Consider the following 21,858-nt stretch of genomic DNA (forward strand, 5'->3'; position numbering starts at 1 on the left):
TTTGCTTATGTGGTAGTTTTATTTAATTTTTTTAAGAGAACCCTCCATATTCGTCTCCATTATGGCTGTACCCTTCTACCAACTATTCCCCAGGGTTCCAACTCTTCTGCCTTCTGGACAGAATTATTTTATTGGTTTTGGTAGTAACCGTTCTAAGAGCTGTAAGGTGTTCGCCCCCTGGGCTTGGAGCTGCATCCCTAATAGTGATTTGGGGTCACCTTCACTGCACATTTCTGTGAATCCAAGGGTATTAATGAGGAGCTGTCCCATAGGCTTGTGATTGCTGGCCTAAATAGTTCCAAACGGCCTTTACATAATTCTGTGGTGCCTGAGGCTTCCACCCCTCCTTTCTCAGAAGAGCTGTACCACGAACTAATAACCAAGCTCATGATGTGATTTATAACTCAAACCAAACCCTAGAGCTCTGATTTGAGTTCCTTTGGGCATCTGCTGCCTGAACTCTAGGACTGCTCTTTCTTGGTGGCTCTGGAGCTTTTTCTCAAAGCCACTCCTTGCCTATCCAACTTGCTGAGCTGCCCTGGCATTGCACAAACATGCCTTGGCTCTAGGACAGTAGCTGGTGGCTCTGTAGGGGGTGGTGATATCAAGGCGTCCAACGAGAAGCCTGGATAGAAGCTTACATCAGTAAAGAATCCAGCTGGAACAGAGGTAAGGGGCTACATTCAGGGTATTCAAAGGGTTCTCCTCAAACCTCAAGCTTGCCCCCCTCAAAAAAAAAGTACTCCAGTTGGCTGGCTTCCCTCCCCTTCTACACCCACACACCCTGGCAGTGGCCCAATGGCAGCTCAGGAATGTTGAGTGATGCCTCTCCCTTTCCAAGTGGTCCGAGAGGCCTCAGCTGCCCAGATTTGGGTATTTGGGGACAATGGAGTCTCAAGTTCCCCCAACCCCACCCCACCCCCAGATTCCCTACAAGTTGCAAGTTCTCCAGGGTCAGAGATCAGAGACACAGAGCTGCGTAGAGATGACACAAAGGCCTGCAGAGAACTAAAGTGGGAAGCTGTTTGTGTGGGAGGTAGGGAGAGGTCACTCATAGTTTAGGCTTTTGGAGAATACACAGCTAGATACAGGTGGAAAGAGAGTCTCATGCCACCTATAGACCCCATGTTGGACTGAAATGGCCAGAGAGGATAGCATGGTTCCGGCCTTGTCTTTGATTTATCTCCCCAGCCTGTCCAGCCTACACTCCTTGGTTAGGACACAGATTTAATTTACCCTACCCCTAACTGCCTCCCATAACCCAGTCCAGGCCAAGCCCCTAGGAAAGGAGCCCTTGGATGGCCTTTGAGCCAGCCATATCTTAATACTGAGAGGTGCTGAAAATGGAGCAAGGACCACACCCTCTGGGCATCTAGGTTTGGATGCAAAGAGGTATATTTCCTGGGAAGAGTAGACTCTCTCCATCCCAGTGCTCAGTGTGACCATGTGGGGGCAGCAGTACCTGCCCATCCTCTTTGGCCAGGCTGCTGGCTCCTCCAGGTGTGCAGAAACCGGGTTCCAGGATTTTAAAGAGCCTCTGTAGAAAGGGATTAAACAGCTCCTGTCTGTGGCAGCACCATGAGTCTCTGGTCCACGCTAACCAAAGCAAGAGTTCCTTGAACTAGAGAGAACTATGAGTCCCTTTCTTTGAACTCTGGTCGACCTTTGACTCAGGGATCATGGGTCTTCCATCTCTGTGAGTTCTGCAGCCTAAGACACAACAGGGGTAAATTGGACACGTTCAGAAAATAATTCTGGAAATTTCCAAAATGCAAGACCTCCTCACAGTCCATATGATGGAAGCAGTGTGTATATGTAGGCTGGCCCTGATGTCACCTCATTTCACAGGTCCTGAGTATCTATCTCACCAACATTCTTTAGAGTATTACTCGCCTCTGCTTTTTTTTTTTTTTTTCTTGTCCTGAGCATTTAGGCCTGTAATGGCTGCATTTGGACTGAATGCTTTCAGCCTTTTTATTCTTATTGTTCCCTAAACAATGCAGTGAACAATTATTTTTACAGCATTCACATCACATTAGGCATAATGAGGAATTCAGAGATGATTTAAAGTGCCTGGGAAAAATGTGTGAAGGTTGCATGAAAGTACTATTTTATGTAGGCCAAGGAGGACTGGTGGATTTCGGTATCCACACGGTGCCTGAGGGTCCAGGTCTCCTACAAATTCATAGGAAAGCCAAGGGGAATGGTTAGAATATTAGAGAAATACACTTTAAGGTTCTGAAAAGATTCTTTCCCACCCAGCAGGTCTGCCTTACCTTTCTGTCCCGAGTTACATTAGGGTGGTGAGGGGGAGTTTGTTTCTTCCACTGGCTCTGCAGGCAGGTTCTCCAGGCAAACCTTCAAGTTTGCCAGTGTGGCTCCAATTGATAGAATGCTTAACTTTTAAGGATCTGGTGTCTACCTCAAAGGAACATCGCTTGGGAATGTAGCTACACTCTCAAGAGGATTTAAATTTAATAAGTCAAAAATGCGACCATCGAAGGGGGAAAAGTGGGAGGCGGTAACAAGCCAGCCACACATTGCAGACTAGTCCATGGTTTCATCTCATGAACCTCAGAGCTCCGGGAAGCAGTGCTGTCTGCTCCCTTTTTCCGCAATGGCCACCCTGGGCATCCCCAATCCTGTATGCAGCCAGAGGAAAGACGAGGCCGTCCGTCCCAGCAGATGATTCTAGATGGCTTCCTTGTGTGGATGTTGATTTGCTGGGGGGTCGGGGATTGAGGCCCATTGTGTGAAAGCTGTTGACAGTCACCCCGAGGTAGTGTCCTCATTTCTAGCCGCCCGGGTGCGTGGCTAAAGCCCCGTGACGTCCCTAACTACACTTCTCAGCCTTTTTTTTTTTTTCTTTTGCTCAGACCCAGGCTCCTCTTCGGGGCCCCTGGGACTGAATGGTGGTGCGCCCCGGCGCAGAGGCCCGCCGGACTCCCTTGCGCTGGGTCCCTATCCCCCCGCCCCCTTCTCAGCTGAGTCCTGAGTCCCAGGAACTGGGGGCGGGACAGTGCCCCGGGGGCAGGGCCGGGCGTGGTGGCCCCAGGCCCTCACGGGTGGGGCAAACCCCTTCGCGACACCGCCCTCCCCGGGCAGCCAATGGAGGTGGAGGCGCCGCGCCTGGATTGGAGCGGGCGCGGGACTGGCCAGCGTGGGGGCCGGGACGAGGGGCGGGCGAGGCGAGCGCTGTCAGCGCGGTTATAAGGGAGGGAAAAGTTCCCTGCGCGGAGAGTCGGGCAAGCGCACGTTCGTACGGCGGCCGCAGCGGCAGGGCGGGGCCGGCAGGGCAGGCGGCGGAGGAAGACCCCCGTTCGCGACCTCGCCTCCCTCGGTGTCTCTCTCAGACCTCGGCCACGTACCAGGGTCCGGAGGACGTGTGCACGGTGGCCATGGGCGGCGTTGGGGAGCCCGGCGGGGGACCCGGGCCGCGGGAGGGGCCCGCACCGCTGGGGGCGCCCCTGCCCATCTTCCGCTGGGAGCAGATCCGCCAGCACGACCTACCAGGCGACAAGTGGCTGGTCATCAAACGCCGTGTCTACGACATCAGCCGCTGGGCACAGCGGCATCCAGGGGGCAGCCGCCTCATCGGCCACCACGGCGCGGAGGACGCCACTGTAAGCTAGTCTACAGCGGGCGGGGTGGAGCCTGGCGCTGAGCCTTGGGGAGGGAGACGTGGGTCACAGGTTCCGAGTCTCATTCCACCTGCGGACCTTAGCATCCTTTCTGCTCTTTCTGACCTTTGACCCCCCACTCCTTCACCCCGGAGTTGAAACGGAGCCAGGCTTAAGGGGGCCTCTTTCTTGCATGGAGGAACAGCTGGTGGGCGAGTCTGTGCAGTAGGTCTAAGGGAGGAATGGGCCCACTGAGGTGGGTGTGCCCAAGGTAAGGACCCTCACTGTCATACTGAAGGTCTCATTTCTGCTCTGGGTCTCCAAGAGCTAAGGGCAGGGCTGGGTCCTTAGCGACAGGGATGTGCTATCAGAGACTGGGGGCTGGGCAGCAGAGCTTGGGCAGGGCCTGGAGGTCTGTGGCTTATCCAGCATTTGTGTAGACTGTTCTGAGGGCCAGTGACTCACCTCTGCTGGGCTGGCAGCTAGCTGCACGTGGGAAGACTCTGCCAGGCTGGGTGGGCCTCCATGGGAAGCACAGTCACCCCAGGCACAGGCAGGCTGGCCCCTGGGGACTCTGGCTTTCCATTCTCAGTCCATGTCTAGACAAGGAGGGATGTGGCCAGCCTGAAGGACTATCTGGCTGGAGCCCAGTGGTGAAGCAATTTCCCAGACCCTTCCTCCCTTAGTCCCCCTACATGGACAAAGGTTGAGGACATGAAGCTCTAACTCTCGACTGTCCAGAATTGTAGGTTAGTCACATCAGGTACCAGGAAGATCTTCAAGACCAGAGGGAATGAATCCCTAATGGAAGAATTCAGTGGCAGCAGAGGGCGAGACTCTCCCTGTCCCAGGACTGTCACTGTTCCTCTCCTCCCCCATTCACTCCAGGGATAAGAATAAGAAGGTTACTAAAAATCGTCAACCTGTGGGCCACAGTGTGTGTGTGTGTGTGTGTGTGTGTGTGTGTGTGTGTATGTGTTTGTACCTGCCTCCTTTCTACTGGTGCATGATGGACAGGAGGTGCCACCGCCCCTCCCACTGAGCCCTGGCAACCCTGTGAGGCTTGTGTTATAGCACAGGACAGGATGCTGGTCAGGAAAGGATAGGCAGAGAGCACTGATTGATTGCTTTTTCTTGCTCAGGGCTAGGCCTGTACAGGGGTCTCTCATAGATGGGATTCCTAACTTTATATTTAGCTCGGTGCCCTGAGACCGCCATCTAATGGTTTTGCTAGAGCCACCATTTTGATTCATAGCCAGTAAGGTCTGTTAGGAAAACATCTCTTTGCATCCTGTGGCAGGGTTCTGGATCTGCCATTGAAGGCTCTCAGAGGTAATTCCTCTGAACCTTAGTTTCTTCGTTGGTCAAGTGGGGAGAGCTGGGCCATACAGCAAGCCAGCCAAGGGCAAGATCATACCTTGTCAACCATGCTGCTATGTCCCAGTTGTGTGTTCAGTAGCTGCTCTTTGGAATATATGTATGCAAACTGGAGAGTGCCGCAGGACAGTCACAGCACTCCCAAGCCCTTTCTGGGTGAGCTTGTCTAGCCCCAGCCCTTTCTGTGACAGGAAGAGATTGCTATAGGCCCCAGACATTGGGGTAGAGTTGCCAAAAATACCTGGTGTGCTCAAGTCAAAGGGTTGGGAAGAATCTGTGTTCAGAAGACCCTAGTCTTTGTCTGTGATGGACCCACAGGGCATGCCAATAGTTGGACCAGTCGTGTCCTGTGTGGTTGAGCCTAGATGCCAGGTGTCCCATCCCAGACCATGGAGCTCAGGTTGGGGGGGCAGGAGGTGGCTTTCCCACTTGCATCAGCCCAGCCATCCATCAGCTGTTCTCATGTCCAGGCAACAGAAGCCCTCGTGCCAGGAAATTCCCAGAGTTCTTGTGCCATGAAGTCAGCTTGTGACCATCCTGGGATACAGAGCCTGGTGCCCTAGGGAGTGCACTCTGGGCCCTGGGCCAGGTTTGTCTAAGAGTCAGAGGCACTCTTAGATGAAAAGAAGCAGCCAGAGAAGTCCAGCCCTTGCTGGCCATCAATATGTGAGGGCTACAAGCCAACCCTCTACTATGTGCAGGATTCTAAATTCAGTGCTTGTTATTAATACTATTTCTTAACCCCAGGATACCCCCTCCCCCAAGGCAGGTATTGTCCCCATGATCCCACTCTACAGATGAGAAACCAGATTCAGAGGCACAGTGTGACTTGAAACTGTGGCAGGAGTGGGATTTGAACGCCCAGCCACACTCTTCCCCACACTGGTTCCTCAGTGACGGGGTTCCCTCAATCTACCCATGCATGTCTCCCGTGTGTCCCCTGCCTCTGCGGAGGCAGCTGTGGACACAGTACTTGCAGGGAAGGAGTATCTAGAAGATGGGTCAGCTAGAGCAAAGACTCAGAGGTGGGACCATACCACCCACACCTGAGCACCACAGCACGGCTGTGACGTAGAACCCTCATGGGGAGAGGGAGTCAAAAGGCAGACATGCCAAACTCAATGGATATTTTTGTCCTTAGAAGGACTTTGGCTTACTCTAAAGAAGAAGTAGAGCACGGAAACCAAAGGGGTCTGATATAAGTTTAAGAGGATGCTGAAAGGGTGGGATGGAGCTTTATCGGCAGACTGCTTGCCTAGTGTTTGCGATGCCCTAGATTCTGCCCCTAGCACTGCATATACTTGGTTGTGTTGGCATCCACCTGTAACCCCAGCACTCACAAGGTAGAGACGGAGGATCAGGAGCTTAGGGTCACCCCAAGTATGAGGTAAGTTTGAGGCTAGCCTGGGATTCATGAGATTTTGTCTCCAAATAAAAAGACCCATGGGGTTAGAGAGATGGCTCAGAGGTTAAGACTTTGTGTGGCTCTTACAGCGGACCCGAGTTCCGTTCTAAACACCCACACTGGGTGGCTCACAACTCCTTGTAACTCCAGCTGCAGCAGAGCCAACATCTCTGTTTTTTGTGTGCTCTGTCATTCATGTATACATAGTCCCCTAAAACACATGCATGCACATAATTAAAAATAAATCACCTTCTAGAAGAGCAAAGGCTTTAAGAGGTTAAGGTAAGCAAGATGGGGGCTTGCCGTCTCCTTGGGGAGGACATTCAGAACAAGTGACCATGTAACTGATCTCCAATGTGCGATGTGGCCAGGGGAGAAGATCAGATGTGGACGCTAATTGGCACACTAGCAGGGGCCATTAGAATTAGCTCTGTAAGCTGAGGATATAGTTCAATGGTAGAGTGCTGACTGAGCATGCTCAAGGCCCTGGGTTCAATCCCCAGCAGTGAAAGAAAAAAAGGAGTCAAAACAACCCATCGAGTCCAGCATTGTGGTACGGCACTTGGGAAGTGGAAACAGGGCCATGGGGAGTTGAGTAGCATCCTCAGTTCCACACTGGGTCAAAGCCATCCTGGACTGCATGAGATCCTGTATCAAAACCAAAAAATAATTTTAAAAAATGCTCAGGTTATCTCTGTGTTATCTTTAGATCTTTAGAGAAGGAACTGACTTGTCCTCTTGCTGTAACTTACTTCCCCTCCAGTGTGGCAGGGATGAGAGTGCTTTAATTTTGGGTTCATCGTGGGAAAGGTGCTGGGCACCTGGGTGATTGGTTACCGAAAGGCAATGAAGCGCTGTACTCAACTGGTGTGGTTATGGAGAAGGTGAGAAATTTCCCAGCAGTCCCTGGTGCACATTAGTTTGAAGCACTGTCAGCCCAAGAAGAATCCAAAACCCAGCAGACCTGAGCCACCTGGCATCCACTTTCTTGTGGCCCCTTGGGAATGACTTGAGTTAGAATAAGGGTGGTCAGCACCATCATCAGAGGCTGTTGTTCATAGTAATTTCACCCAAAAGTTATTGACTAGGCTCTGTTCTGAGAATTTTAGATGTAATGATTGACTTAATTCTTCCAATAACCTTGTGAGGTTGGGACCTGTCTGTTGTGTGGATAAAGAGATTGGAACAGAAGATGAGTAATGTCATGGCACCCTAAAACGACCAGGCTTTCATTCCAGGGTTTGGGAGGGAGGGTCTGTGTCTGAATAGGAGCTGAGAGGGATCAGGATTATGACCAGAAGGCTCTGAGGCCTAGTGAGGGCAGGGTGGCCTCCACCACCAGAACCAATGCCCACACCCTTTTCCCACCAACCACACTGGCTGCTTTGAAAGTCCTACTTGTGGGGCTTGAGTGGGCATTTGTTTTGTTTTGAGACAGGATCTCATTATGTATCTCTGGCTGGCCTAGAACTCATCATGCACCATGCTGGCTTTGAACTCATTATAAACACTGAGCTGGCTTTAAATTCACAGAGATCAATCACCATCTCCCTCCTGAGTGCTGAGATTACAGGTTTAAGTCACCACACCTGGGCATTGTCTTACAGGCGCCTTCTCTTGCAGGCCAGAGTGCCCACTCCCTCCCTGTGGGAAGGAGTCAGGATAGCGTGACTGGCAGGAATTCAAGAGTGCAGAGGTGGGAATGATGGTGACCTCAGAGTACCAGGTAGCCTTCTCCCTTTCTTCCTGAGAAGGAAGCCTTCCACTGGCTGCCTTCAGGTTTCTGATAAAAGAGTCAAACTCCAGTGGTAAAGCCAGAGTTCAGTGGTGAAGAGAGGGTCATGTGCCCGGAGCCAGGTCACTTTTAGGTCCTTGCTAAGACAGCAAAATCTCTGAGGCCAAGGGTCGTGGCTGGCAGAGGATGGGGCATATGTTCACCAGGACACTAGGATGCCTACAGGACTGGAGCAGCTTCCTTTGAGTTGAGTTTTGCTGCACAGACTAGAGCCATATGTACTGGCTACAGAGCTGTGTCCTTGCTTCCTTTTCCTTGCCTCAGTTTCTCCAACTGTAAGGGAGGGTTGCTGATAATATTTCCACTGGGCCTCTTGAAGGGAGTGCTGGGAAGAGGGTGGTAAGGAGCAACGGAATGCAGAGCCTTGGTCTCTGCTGTCTGCCCGATACCTGGAGGGCATGGGAGACAGGGATACCCTAGGGGTGTCCTTGGAAGGGTGTAAATGGGCAGCAAATGCAGACCCAGATCACTAGAGCTCCAATGGCCCTCACTGCTCCCCTACCTTCCTGGCTGATCTGGAACATTCTCCATTCTTTGGCCAGAGACCAGAACTTCCTCCCTCCCCTCTCATGCCTAGGGTAGGAGGTTGACTCCCCCAACCCCCACCCTTCTTGTTCCTTGGCCCGAGACTCAGACTCAGCTAGATCTTGACGAAATACATCACATTTTCACTCCCCTGCTCATACCTGCAGCCCGTGGCTGTCAGCAGCAGGTGCACATCAGGGCCCTGGGACACAGGAGAGCTGGTCAGTGGAGCTCAAGTTAGCCATTAGGCCCCTCCTAAAGTGTTTTACTGATCAACTCAGTTTTCCCAGCAGCCTGTGAGATGTATGTTAATATTTCCCATTTTATTGAAAAGAAAGTGCCGAGGGAAGAGGAGAGCAAGCCTGTCTGGGGCTCCTAAATGGAATCACGGCTCTGTCTCTGCAGGAGGACTGGCTCCAGACTGTACCCCCACCTCCCCAGCCCCCAGTCAGCTGCTACATGGAGCTCATAGTGAGGCTGGGGTCAGGGCAGGGGCTCCGGTGGTCTGAGGTTTCCATATTCTCAGGGTATGTGGGCATTATAGAGAGCAGACTCAAATTCAAACCCAAGCTCTGCCACTGCAGACTCTCCCACTGAGACAGCTGTCTCAAGCAGGCTCGCTAGGGCTCGTCCAAAATCAGTTCACAGCTCTGCCCCAGGAGATGGGGAGAGTGGTTGTCTACTTACCATCTGCACTTGAAAACTTGCTCCAAGCCAGGTATGTCTGTAAGCAGAGCCTACAGGGGTCACTGGAAACTTCGGTTTGCTGTGCCTTTTTGTTTGTTTTGTTTTGTTTCTTTAGATTAAAAAGTTATGTGTACGTGTGTTTTGCCTGCATGTACATATGTGCATCACATGTGTGCCTGGTGCTCATGGAGGTCAGAGGAAGGGGTTGAGTCCTTTGGAACTGTGGTTACTCATGCTTGTGAGGCACCGTGTAAGTGCTGGAAACCTGGATCCTCTGCAAAACTAGCCAGTGTGCCTAACCACCAAGCAATCTCTCTGGCCCCTATAGCATGCCTTTGGATTCCAGCAGTTTCTACGCACTCTTCTCTGAGACTCAATGAAAGACCCCCAGTTTCTTTTCTTTCTTTCTTTTTTTTTTTTTTACTCTTCTGAAATGTTGGGTGAGATAAAAAAAAAGTCAGACACACGCACCCCTTAGCCTTTCTGAGTCTTCCCTTTCCCCTGGCCCTTGGTCCTTGAACTCAGAAAGGACTAGCCCAGAGGTTCCCAACCTGTGGATCACGACCCCCTTGGAGGATATGAATGACCCTTTCAAAAGGGTCACCTAAGACCATTGGAAAACACAGATATCATATTTATGTTACAATTCATAATAGTAGGAAAATTACAGTTATGGAGTAGCAATGAAAATAATTTTATAGTTGGGGGCTCACAACAACATGAGGAGCTGTATTAAAGGGTTACCGCATTTGGAAGGTTGAGAACCACTGGACTAATCCATATGACCACAGAGTTCCAGGAAGTCCCTTGCTGGTGCTCTGAGTCTACCTTGTGAGTGCTTCCTGATAAAACACAGTCTCCACACAGCACCAAGCCTCTGTCCACGGGCTTAGGGCTACCTGCCCTTCCCCTTCCCACCAGTTGGAGCCCTGATCTACGCACTGTGGAAATTTTGAACCTGGTCTCAAGGGGACTCACACCTTCCCTGTCGCTTTAGTGGACTGAACTGACTGGAAGACCCTTGGGTGAGCCTGGCTCTGCTCACCTCCCTACCGTGCACACAAGGGAGGGCCGTGTCTGCCTGGTGTTCATATAGGTCATGACCCTAGGCATTTCTAAGAATCTCTTTGCTGTTGAGGTAGTGGGTGATTCTATGAGAGAGAGAGAGAGAGAGAGAGAGAGAGAGAGAGAGAAAATACTGTTTGGCTCCATTTAAATGAGGCTCCTGGTACAAGGTTAGGGAACAAAGAGTAGAATGGTGGAGCTGGGGATGTGGAAGGAGAATGTGCAGTTTAATGGGTATAGCATTTCATCTGGGGAAGAGGAGACAGTTCTGGAGATGAATGGTCACAATCAGCATGAAGGTCCTCGATGAAACTGGACATTATACCTAAGGGTAGTGAGCGTAGGTGTGCTTTTTACAGATAATGATAATGATAATGATAATAAATAAGGTTGAGGATGTAGCTCAGCTGGTAGCTTGTTCCCTAGTACCCACAGAATCCTTGGGTTCAATCCCACTTTGAAACCAGGAGTAGTGGTGCATTTGTAATTCCAGCACTCAGAGATGGACACCAAAGAATCAGAAGCTTAAGGTCATCCTCAGCTCCATATTCAGTTCAAGGCCATCGTGGACTATGCGTGACCCTGCCTTAGAAACAAAGACAATAATAAACTTTATGCTGAGCAGTCCTGTATCAGAAGGGCCCTGAAGTCAGGAAGTAGAGGCCCTGCAGGAGAATGAACTAGCTTACAAGTCACATGGAAATGTAGTCGGCAGAACCCCAAGACCAGTCCCCAGTGAGCCTGGGCCTGGGCAGCTTCCTGTGGAACCCCATTCTCATGTCTCCTGCTCTCTTCCTGTGACCTTGCCCCTCCCTTCATCCCTAGAGGAAATGAGGGCTATGCTTTTATAATCCCCCACTGCTGGATGAGCCCTAGGGAACCAGCCAGCCTGGGTTATTTTGGAAGCCACACCCTCCTAGCTCCTCAGTCCCTAGCTGCCTTGGGTCAGTGACCCTAGGGTAGACTCTAGCTATAGCCTCCTTCCTCCAAGGAGTCTTCAGAAATGTCCTGTCAGTATCTGTGGGGACTACAGTCATTTCCTGCTTCATTTTATTTTAATATTAATTTTTATTACTTATTTTATCTGTATATGTGTATTCTCTTCTGAACCTGAGTTCAATTCTCAGGTTCTCACTGACCCTGGAACCATGCTGGCAGCCAGCAAGCTCCAGCAATCCTCCTGTCTCTGCCCTCCCCCACTTCCCGCCCCAGGGCTGGGGTTACAGACTCACAAAGCTATGCCAAGATTTTTGCCTTAGGTGCTAGGGATTTGAACTCAGGTCATCATGCTTTCACAGCAAGTGCTCTTCCCACTGAGCCATCTTCCCAGGCTTTTATTTTTAATAGACACGTAATCAGGCCCCTGGTCCTGGGGCCAGTGTGCTATTTCAACACCTGTCTACAGTGTACAATGATCAGGATAATTAGCTTCGGTGACACAGTGGGGTGACAGTAGTTAACAATTTCATCTCTGTTTCAACCTACACAAGCTGGTAGACTCTTGGACAATAGGAGGCCCCTGTTCTTTGTCAGACTTCTGCAAAGGTATTTCCTTTTAGCATCTTGAAAGGGCCTTTAATCTGATTTCCCAGGGCCATGGGGACAATGCCGTCCAGTCACCCACTCTGCTTTTGAAATCACAACGGTAAAAATCAGTTGACTAGCTGCGACCAATAAATGGTCTAGATGTGATATCATATGCAAACAATGAATGGTCTAGGTAAACTCCAAGAGCAAGAGCAAGAGCAAGGCTGAGACAGGAAGGATGAGGGAGCCTGGCCACCCTTCTCCTTATCTTATCTCCCTCTTTTATCTTTGTGCTGTATTACTCCTTACCCCTGCCCCAATTATTATAGAAAGACACAGAGTATCAGGCTTATCTGTACTTAAAGGAAACTATATTATCTGCTGAGATAATTTAGCTCCGTTGGCAGAATGCTTCCCTATCATGCATGGAGGCCCTGAGTTCAATTCTCGGCACTTATATGAACTGGGTGGGCATGCCTGTAGCTCCAGCACTGGGGAGGTTGAAGCAGGAGGATCAGTCCAAGGCTATTTTCTCTTGGGCTATTTTGCAACTTTGAGCCATCCAGAGCTACATAAGACCCTGTCTCCACAAGCGAAAGAAGTAAATGTAGCTGTTCAACTACCTTCCTTGCATAAACCCAAGAAGGCAATGGGTATGGCCCATCATTGACCCACCCCAAGTGGCCCTGAGGTCTTTAATGACAAGTTTCCCCGACACATTTTACCCACTGTTGGGTTGGTAAGAACTGGGTGAATTTAGCATCTGTGAGCCAAACCTTGTTTTATATGCAGCAGAAAAGGCTAGGACACACAGAGAGCTTTTCAGAAGAGCTAAACCTTTTCATGGATGGACTCAGTCTTTCTGGGGTTCTCTTAGGCATATTGAGACGAAAACCCTATACTGAATGAAGCAGGTGTCAAGTGAGGGGTGTTGAACAGGGTGCCTGGGTCCTGCGGAGGGCAAGGGAGGGCTCACAGGTAAGGCTGACCCTTCTGGTTTTATGTCTATGAATGCCCAACATTAGCTGACTTTCTATCTGTCTGTCTGTCCATCTGCCTTTTCTTCTTATTTAGTTTAAAAGTTAGAGTTATTCAATTTTTATGTGTGAGAGTTTTACTGGCATGTATTTACATGCATGCTTAGTGTCCATGGAAGTGAGTTGAGGGCATTGGATCCCCTGAAATAGTAACAGATGACTGTGAACCAGGATATGGGTACTGGGAATCTAATGTAGGTCCTCTGCAAGAGCAACAAGTGCTCTTATCCACTGTGCCATCTCTCTAGCCCCTCGACAGCCTTTTCACCCCCTTTCTGTTGGTTCTTCCTGGGTGTCACATGAGCTGGCTGTCTGTTCACTTGACTGTATGTCCTCCTTCAGGATGCCTTCCACGCCTTCCACCAGGATCTCCATTATGTGCGCAAGTTCCTGAAGCCCCTGCTGATTGGAGAGCTAGCCCCAGAAGAGCCCAGCCAGGATGGAAATCAGAATGTGAGAGAGCAGCTGGAGGGCTCCGGGGATATTGCCAGTAGCAGCTTGTTCTGTATTACTCCTGGGAGCTTCTGGGTAGGGCTGGGTCTGCATCCCTTTTGGGACCACAGTCAAAGGTGAAACCATAGAAATGTCCTGTAGAAGTAAGGATTCGCTTGCTGTAGGTCTCCGAGTGAGCTTTTTTCCTGCTCCAGACCCAATAAACCCCTCGGCCCCCAGTTGTACATGAGGATGTTTTTGATGCCTAAAGGTTTCCTCTGTAGGCTCTGCTTTTCTCTGCTTACCACCCACCTCACATCTTTGGGTCCAGTGAGAGATTTAGCTACCAGATAGTTCCCCAGTCCACATCCTGGCTGGTATTCTTGTTTCTCTATCCATCATCTTTACCAAGGACCCAGCAATGGGAAGTGGGATGTCTTGAGGAACAATGGGAAGTTTCTGGAAACTGTAGCAGTCCCTGCTTCCTCATCTGCTGGACCATTTTCCTGCCACAGGCCCAGCTTATTGAGGACTTCCGAGCCTTGCGCCAGACAGCTGAGGACATGAAGCTGTTTGAAGCTGACACCACTTTCTTCGCACTCCTGCTGGGCCACATCCTGGCTATGGAGTTGCTGGCTTGGCTTATCATCTACCTCTTAGGCCCTGGCTGGGTGTCCAGCATCCTTGCAGCCCTCATCCTGGCCATCTCTCAGGTAACCCTAAGACCATGCAGCAGATATAGGGTCCAGCATATCTCAGGACAGTTTTTTTTTTTTTTTAATGAATGAAAGAAAGAATGGATAAATTGATGGGTAGATGGATGAATGAGAAAGCGAAATGCTAGAGGCCTTTAAAATACAGCAGACCCAGAATGTCACAGCCTTACATATGACGATACTTACGTAGGCGAAGAAAACAGTAATCATGAAGGTTGTGGTTAACACTCTTACGATAAAAGACAGATTAGCAAGGGAAAAAAAAAACTTAGAAAGTTTATCTGATAGTAGACTTCTGTGTCACAGGAGCCTTCAGATTAAAGAGCAAAAGACTAGGGTGAACTATTCATATTTTTACATGTAGGTTCTATGAAGCAGAAATAGCCTTAGGGGTCAGACATGAAAGATCTGTGTAATAGGAATAGAACAAGAGGGTGTAAGCCAGTGAAGACTGACTGGCTCAGAAACCTGGCAAGGCCTGTCTGCTCAGATTCTTCTTGACCTCTTTCTAAGGCAGTCTTGGGGTTTGGGGTGGAATGCTTTTTGAAACGGGGGTCTGATGCGCTCTTATCGGATTAGATAGCCCTTCTTCATGATCAAAACCAAGACAAAAGGGAAAAATAGAGCAGTGACTTTAGGCCTTGTGAGAGAGGAGCTCTTGCGTCTACCTAAGGCCTGCCTTAGGTAGGGTAGAGAGTTCTAGGTTCTGTCATTTGCCGTGGGGTATGCAGGGAAGCAGGAGACAGAAAGCTTGCTCCTGAAGCCTTTATATAGAGGTATGATTTTCTGAGTCCTGACATTTGTATGCACGCACACCACCAAACTCAGTTCTACTGGTCTAGTTAAAGAGGTGGCTGGTTTCAGTGGAGCATTGGTAGTAGGTGGAGCAGCGGTTGGACCCCTGCCAGAAGGGACCCAGGCAGCCTCCTCCATCACTCCTGCATTCCTCCCCCGCTCTTGACCTGCCTCTCTCTCCAGGCCCAGTGCTGGTGTCTGCAACATGACCTAGGTCACGCCTCCATCTTCACTAACTCCAGGTGGAACCATGTGGCCCAGCAGTTCGTGATGGGGCAGTTGAAAGTGAGTGTGGAGCGGGGTGGGCAGCCAGGCATGGAATTGGGGCTCTATGCCGGGTCTGCTCAAGCATTTGAGTACCAAGTAGGGGCACAGCCTCACTCTACCCCTGAGATTCCTTCTCCCCACAGGGCTTCTCTGCCCACTGGTGGAATTTCCGCCACTTCCAGCACCATGCCAAGCCCAATATCTTCCACAAGGACCCAGATGTGACCGTTGCACCTGTCTTTCTCCTGGGGGAGTCGTCTGTGGAGGTAGGTAGGATGGGACATGGACACTCTCAGGACAGGCCTGCAGCTAAGGGGACATGGTAGGCCCTGAGACCCCACGCTTGCCCCCCAGCCTAGCCTGCATTCTAGGTCTAGCTCCAGTCCCTCTCCCATCTCCTAGCCACCTGGGGATGAGTGGCTCAGTGGCTAGAATCTAGAGTTGCCTTTGACCTTGGCCTCAGCCAGCCCCCTGATCTTGGCCTGGAGAGCTGTTCTCCCCAGCCGACGCCTGTCTCCACAGTATGGCAAGAAGAAACGCAGATACCTGCCCTACAACCATCAGCACCTCTACTTCTTCCTAAGTGAGTACCTACTGGCCCTTCGGGGTGGGAAGGTAGCCGGGCCAAGCCTCAGCCTAAGCTGCCTTCCTGAGGGACCCCATCCACCTTCTGCTCTAGTTGTCCTCACCCTTCCCTACGCTCCTCAAAGTCCCTCTGCCCTCAAGTCAGGGTTTTCTGGAGTCCTACAGTATTTTCTAATTGCCTCTGCAAACAGGGATAGGCTAGACTTAAAGGCAGGGATGCGTAAGGCTGGCTCCTGGCCTATACAAGGGACAAGGGAGGTAGGAGACAGGGCCGAGAGCCAGCCACCAAGGGACTGAGTATGAATAGAAGCTGTGGGAGCTGTGAGGTCACTTCAGTGGGAGGTCAGCCTTTCTATCCTGTGGGGGTTCCTGGAGGAATAGCCTCCTCCTCGCCTCTCCCTACCTACCTGGGTACCCCAGGCCTGTTTCTACAGGCCCTTATGCTCCCTTCTTGCAGTTGGCCCACCGCTGCTCACCTTGGTGAACTTTGAAGTTGAAAATCTGGCATACATGCTGGTGTGCATGCAATGGACGGTGAGTGGGGGTTGCTCAGGACCTCGAGCATACAGCTTTTTGGGAGAGGGTTTCAGGGGATAGTGCTGTTCGTCCCTGAGTATGAATGGGTGTGTGTGTGTGTGTGTATGTGTGTGTGTGTGTGTGTGTGTGTGTGCGCATTGATGTGATTCGTGTGTGCGTAAGAAGACAGTATGTACCTTTGGGTATGCTGGGACTCTTCTGTGGAGGAATGCCTCTGGGTTGACTGTCAGGCATCTGTGACCCAGGTACAGGCTGCTCTAATGCACCCTTCAGGGCCACCACTATGGTCAGCCCTAGCTGTTGACGAGACAAGGACTCCTGTTCTTTTACCCAGTCACAAAAGCAGAAGCCCAGTGAGGGCCAGCAGCCTGTCCAGAGCCCTGAGGCAAATGAAAGAGAGTTGAATGAACCCAGACCTTCCTCCTGCCTCCCAGTTCCCCTAACCCATGGAGGCCACTTAGCACTGCCTTGGTCTTCCTCGTAGGACTTGCTGTGGGCTGCCAGTTTCTACTCCCGCTTCTTCTTGTCCTACTCTCCCTTCTACGGTGTCACTGGGACACTGCTCCTCTTTGTTGCTGTCAGGTATGGTCAGATTCGGAGTGACAGAGTGGGGCGGTCTCAGACGGGTGGCAGGGGCCTGACCACAGCCCTTCCTGCTCAGCTTGTTGTCCCCTCTGCAGGACGGGTGGCAGTACCACCTCTTCAGGTGGCCGTTAGGATAATCAAACACTAGCAGGGTAGGCAGGCCCTGGGGCTGGCAGGTCTTGGGAAAGAAGGTTGGCTTGGTCATGGCTCTGTGGGTGGCCTTCTTGAGAAAGGTTGACATGGGCTCAGCCTCACTGGAGACACTGCCCTATGAAATTTCTTTAAATGCCAAAGTGGGAGCAACTAGATAATTCTATAATCCCATTGTACAGATGGGGAAGTTGGGGCCCTGGTCTGGGTTCAGCTGCACACCAGTCTCCACTCTGAGCTGGATGTGTGGCAGTACTGAATCCTTCCTCACAGGGTGCTGGAGAGCCACTGGTTTGTGTGGATCACACAGATGAACCACATCCCCAAGGAGATTGGCCATGAAAAGCATCGGGACTGGGCCAGCTCTCAGGTAGGCATTGGGGAGCCTGGTAGAAGGATGTGTCAGGTCGGGGATCAGACTGGGAGGGAGCAGGCCCAGCTGAGGCTTCCAGGTAGTGGGGTCAAGGTTCTGAGCCAGCCTCCCTCTCTTGTACCCCTCCTGCCCCTGGCAGCTGGCAGCCACCTGCAATGTGGAACCTTCACTCTTCATTGACTGGTTCAGTGGGCACCTCAACTTCCAGATTGAGCACCAGTGAGTGTGGCCTGGAGGGCTTGCTGGGTAGAGGGTGAGGCCAACCCCAGGGCCCAGCCCAAAACTCACCTCTGTGGGGTCCCTGAAGATGTGGCCTGGGAGGTGAGGAGTGGGTGGGCTCCCTCTGACAGCTCCCTACTCAGATCTGGCCTGCCCTCCCAGCCTCTTTCCCACGATGCCAAGGCACAACTACCGCAGGGTGGCCCCCCTGGTCAAGGCATTCTGCGCCAAGCATGGCCTGCACTACGAGGTGAAGCCCTTTCTCACCGCCCTGGTGGATATCATTGGGTAAGGCTGGGTCTGGGCCCCTCATATTGCACACGCAGGCTCACTCCCCAATAGCATCTTGCAAGCGCCTGGCCCTCAGAGGGGGTCCCTTCCGAAGAACTGACTTTCTAGTCCTTTCCTGATCAGCCAATGCTCTCCTTTTCCAGTAACATGGAAAACTCATGGAGCCCTACAAAAATGGCAGTGTGTCAGACAGGCTGAGAGGTTCCTACCTCCTAGGAGCTGAAGCTGATGTGCTCGTTGGGGAACCAGAAAGCAAGTAGCTGTAGGGCTGGGGAGCTGGCTCAGTAGGTAAAGAGCTTTCCTTGTAATGATAAGGACCCAAGTTCAGACTTCCAGCACCCATGTACAAAGCCAGGAATGATGGCTTATGCCTGTAATTCCAACACTGGGGAGGGAGAAACGAGGGGGTCCCTGGGGCTTATTGGCCAGTGAGTTTCAGGTTCAGCGAGAGGCAAGCACACATGGGAGGTTAGTGCTTAGACAGGGAGTAAATGACAAGCCCTGAAAGCCATCTTAACGTCACAAGGATGGAAACCTAGGCAGGAGGGAGCATGCAGGGGTCAGGTAGAGGGTGTGGTATTGTTTATGGCACAGCAGGCACCAGGTGTGGATGTGCTGATGTGTGAGCAGAGGCAAGAACTAGGGAGCCAGCTGGTCACTGGGGAGGGGCTACCTGGCCGAAGAGTAATCCAGATAGAGGCCCCAAGGCAGGAGCATGCCGATGTGTGAGAGAGCCACTAAGTGGAGGAGAGACCACTTGGCTTTCAAATCTTGCAAAGATGCTCAAGACGGGTGTGCATTCTGAGCAAGAGTGGAAGCAGAAAGGGTAAGGCCAAGGTGCTTGAACTGTCCAGGCAGGGGTGAGAGGGCTCAGGCCCCACCAGCAGCCTCGGAGGCGGGAACAGAGGTTGGATTCTAGACCTGTAGATGTCTGTCTGTACATTGTTCTTTTCCTGGCATTTATACTTGACTTTGGGATCCTGATGGGGCAGGTTCCATGTCCCATGGCTTTGGGTGGCAGAGTCCAACAGGGAGAACCAGGTGCATGACGTCCAGGCCCACTGAGGCTCACAACTGGATTTGGCCACCTGCCACTCACCTCCTTATTACAGTCCAGATTCCACTTTGGTTAATGAATATCTGGCCCCACACAGCTGCATGGCCTGGGAGGATGGGAACTCACAGATATGTCTTCACTCACCACTCCTTATGGGTCTCAGGGGGATACTAATACCTTCCCCGTTGAGTCCCTGATCCCCCATCCCACCCCTCAGGTCCCTGAAGAAGTCTGGCGACATCTGGCTGGATGCGTATCTTCATCAGTGAAGGCAGCACTCTCACGGGTGGCAAAGGGGGTAAGGGCAAGATCGACAGCCCTCCTCACCCCCTGCTGGGGCAGCCTGTCTGCCTGCCTGGTCCTGCTGGCTTTCCTCAGCCCTCAGCATTTTCTGTTCAAGAGCCCGATGGCCGTGGCACATGTCCAACAGGAACAGGGGTGGAGGGAACATACTTAGAGCTAAATGGTGAGCATAGCATGTTTTCCTAGAGCAAGAACTGGAGGAAAACTTGTTATTTTTATATAAAAAGTAACCCAGACACATGGAGGCAAGTGTTGGATTTTCATGGATTGTGGAGCCGAATCTGCTTCAGACTTCCCAGAGGGGGCATCAGAGTGTTGAGATGGGATGGAGTGTAAGGAGTTCCCCTCCACCCTGAGTGATCTGGGTCCTGGAGGCCACAGCCACTCCAACTCAGCTCCACCTCAGGGCTTGGTTCCTGTTCCTACACTCAGCAGCACCCCGGGGGTGAGTTAATCAAGAGTCCAAGGTGGAGGGTCATATCTGCAGGAGCCTCTGGGTTATGGGATGAGGAAAGCCTATGTATGTTTCTGTATGGCCTTGTACAGCCCTGTTGTGGGGAGCTCTGCCAGACTTGGCATGGAACAACAGTTGCTGTGCTCGATGATTGGGGACTCGTGTGGCCATCCTGTCCCTAAGTCTAGGGATCTGAGGCCTGCTCCTTGAGCAAGAGCTAGCTTCCTGCTGGGCCTCAGGGTATTTATCTGGACAATGGGTGCAGTTGACTCTACCTATCAACTTTTGGATGGCTCTAGGGGGAGATTTTGCTTTATTTTTGGCTCTCCTCACAAAGTGCTAAGGATGCTCCCTTCTATCCACGCTAAGCACCCCAGTTTGGGAGGGCTTAGCTAAACATCCTCCACTACTGCTAAACATTCAAACTCTGTGCTTTAGGCATGCTAGGCAAGTACCGCACTGTTGACCTAAGCCCAAGCTTGGTGAGAAAGGAGAGGGGACAGTGGACCCTTTCACCCACAGCAGACACTCCACAGCTCCAGATCTCCTTTAAGGACATCTCAGCAGCTTTAGGCTGTAGCAAACCCAGCAAAAATGCCAAGCTGGGGACTGCTCCACTCTCTGTCCAGTGCTCCCATTGCTCTAGACTGTGGTGTCTTTGGTGGGAAGGGCACAAATATTGTAGTTCTGGTCACATGTTTCCCTGGGCCTGCTCCATGGAACCTGACCGTTCCAAGACCCAGAGCCCCTTAGTGTTCACAGAGACCATGATTAGCATCTCTTCCCCTCTAGGATATCCTCCTCACAGGGTTCCTCCTCCCCTGTCCAGCCCAGCTCAGGGTCAGTGACTGGTGGGTTCCCAGACCCTGGCCCGAGACCTCAGCCTGCTTTCAAAGAGGATAACAGAGAGACTGGATGTATGGTGCCCTTCTTCTCACCCTGGGCCAGGAGAGCAAATGATGGTCTTCCATTTACATTACCTCCCAGGCTGCAGTAGGCAATATAAAACTCCCTGTGACCTCCTTGCCCAGGGAAGTGCCAGCAGGAGCCTCCTGGATAAAGCTAGTGAAGCAAAGGCTCGGTACCCACCTTGATGCTCTCCCTTTCTCTGGGATTAGGTGGATGGGGGCAAGTGGAGGGCTAAGTCATACATCCACCAGGGCTTAAGGCTGCTTGACCTCAGGGAAGGAATTCAAGCTCTCAAAGCCAAAGTATCACTTCCAAAGTGATGAGAAATAAAAAGGATGTCCCAGGAAGGCTGTTAGCAAAAGGCTGGGCTCAGATGGGCTCAGAAGTGTGTTTATAAGCCTTGCATGCATGATCCCATGCCCCTGGGCTAACTATTTTGTGCCTTGAGACAAGCCCTTTGCTTTCTCTGGACTTTATTTTTCTCCTCAGGTAAGGGCTGACTATCCCATGAAAGGCACTTCTAAGCCCTGTACACACACCTATAATCCAAGCCACTTGGGGTGAGGTAGAGGGATCACAAATTCAAAGAAAGCCGAGGCAACTTAAAAAATCCTGTCTCAAGATGATACTAGCAAATATTTTAAGGGTCTGGGGATGCAACTTCGTGGTAAGATTGTTAGTCCAGCATGTATAGGCCCTGAGTTCAAGCCCTAACACACACATACACACACACACACACACACCAATTCCTGCCTCAAAAGCAAATTTCTTATGCCCAGAGTTTGTCACATTGTCTTTTTGTACTGACTATTCCCACTACAAGAAGTCCCCTCTCCCATCCAAATCTTGACGACCCTGAGTGCCACATAGGTATGGCCAATCTGGGAAGGGCTCTGGAGGGCATTCCTTCCACATACTGTCTGGCAGCACTTTGTCTCCACACTGCCAAGTGGTCAGAGTTCTGTTGGTATCTCTGACATGCTTAGGGACAGGACCTGCTCAGGGGAATCACTGAGCCTGCAGCACCACCCAGGGGTACCCACAGGACTGCAATGTGAACTGTGTTCCATGCTTCCCCTAGTGGTGGCCATGGGGAATGTGTTCTGCCTCCAAATCCAGAGTTGTCTAATAAAATACCCTTCGGAGA

The 21,858-nt window shown here is 51.4% G+C and overlaps 1 protein-coding gene across 1 annotated transcript; it reads left to right on the plus strand.

Annotated features, from left to right (window-relative positions):
* The first annotated feature begins 3,193 nt into the window (after nucleotides 1-3,193).
* On the plus strand, nucleotides 3,194-21,858 carry Fads3 (fatty acid desaturase 3). Its single transcript, XM_021636084.2, has 12 exons — nucleotides 3,194-3,623; nucleotides 13,381-13,491; nucleotides 13,986-14,183; nucleotides 15,165-15,266; nucleotides 15,392-15,514; nucleotides 15,771-15,831; nucleotides 16,291-16,367; nucleotides 16,855-16,952; nucleotides 17,379-17,475; nucleotides 17,618-17,697; nucleotides 17,860-17,985; nucleotides 19,263-21,858. Exons 1-12 carry the CDS (start codon nucleotides 3,399-3,401, stop codon nucleotides 19,312-19,314), a joined length of 1,350 nt encoding a protein of 449 aa, XP_021491759.1. The 5' UTR covers nucleotides 3,194-3,398; the 3' UTR covers nucleotides 19,315-21,858.

The sequence above is a fragment of the Meriones unguiculatus genome, chromosome 1 (assembly GCF_030254825.1).
Source record: "Meriones unguiculatus strain TT.TT164.6M chromosome 1, Bangor_MerUng_6.1, whole genome shotgun sequence".
NCBI classification, from domain to species: Eukaryota; Metazoa; Chordata; class Mammalia; order Rodentia; family Muridae; genus Meriones; species Meriones unguiculatus.

Coding starts and splice junctions, on each gene's coding strand:
- Fads3 (XM_021636084.2), top strand. CDS start 3,399: ATGGGCGGCGTTGGGGAGCCCGGCGGGGGACCCGGGCCGCGGGAGGGG. Junction 17,476..17,617: donor GGGACTGGGCCAGCTCTCAG/GTAGGCATTGGG, acceptor TGCCCCTGGCAG/CTGGCAGCCACCTGCAATGT. Junction 17,698..17,859: donor AACTTCCAGATTGAGCACCA/GTGAGTGTGGCC, acceptor CTGCCCTCCCAG/CCTCTTTCCCACGATGCCAA.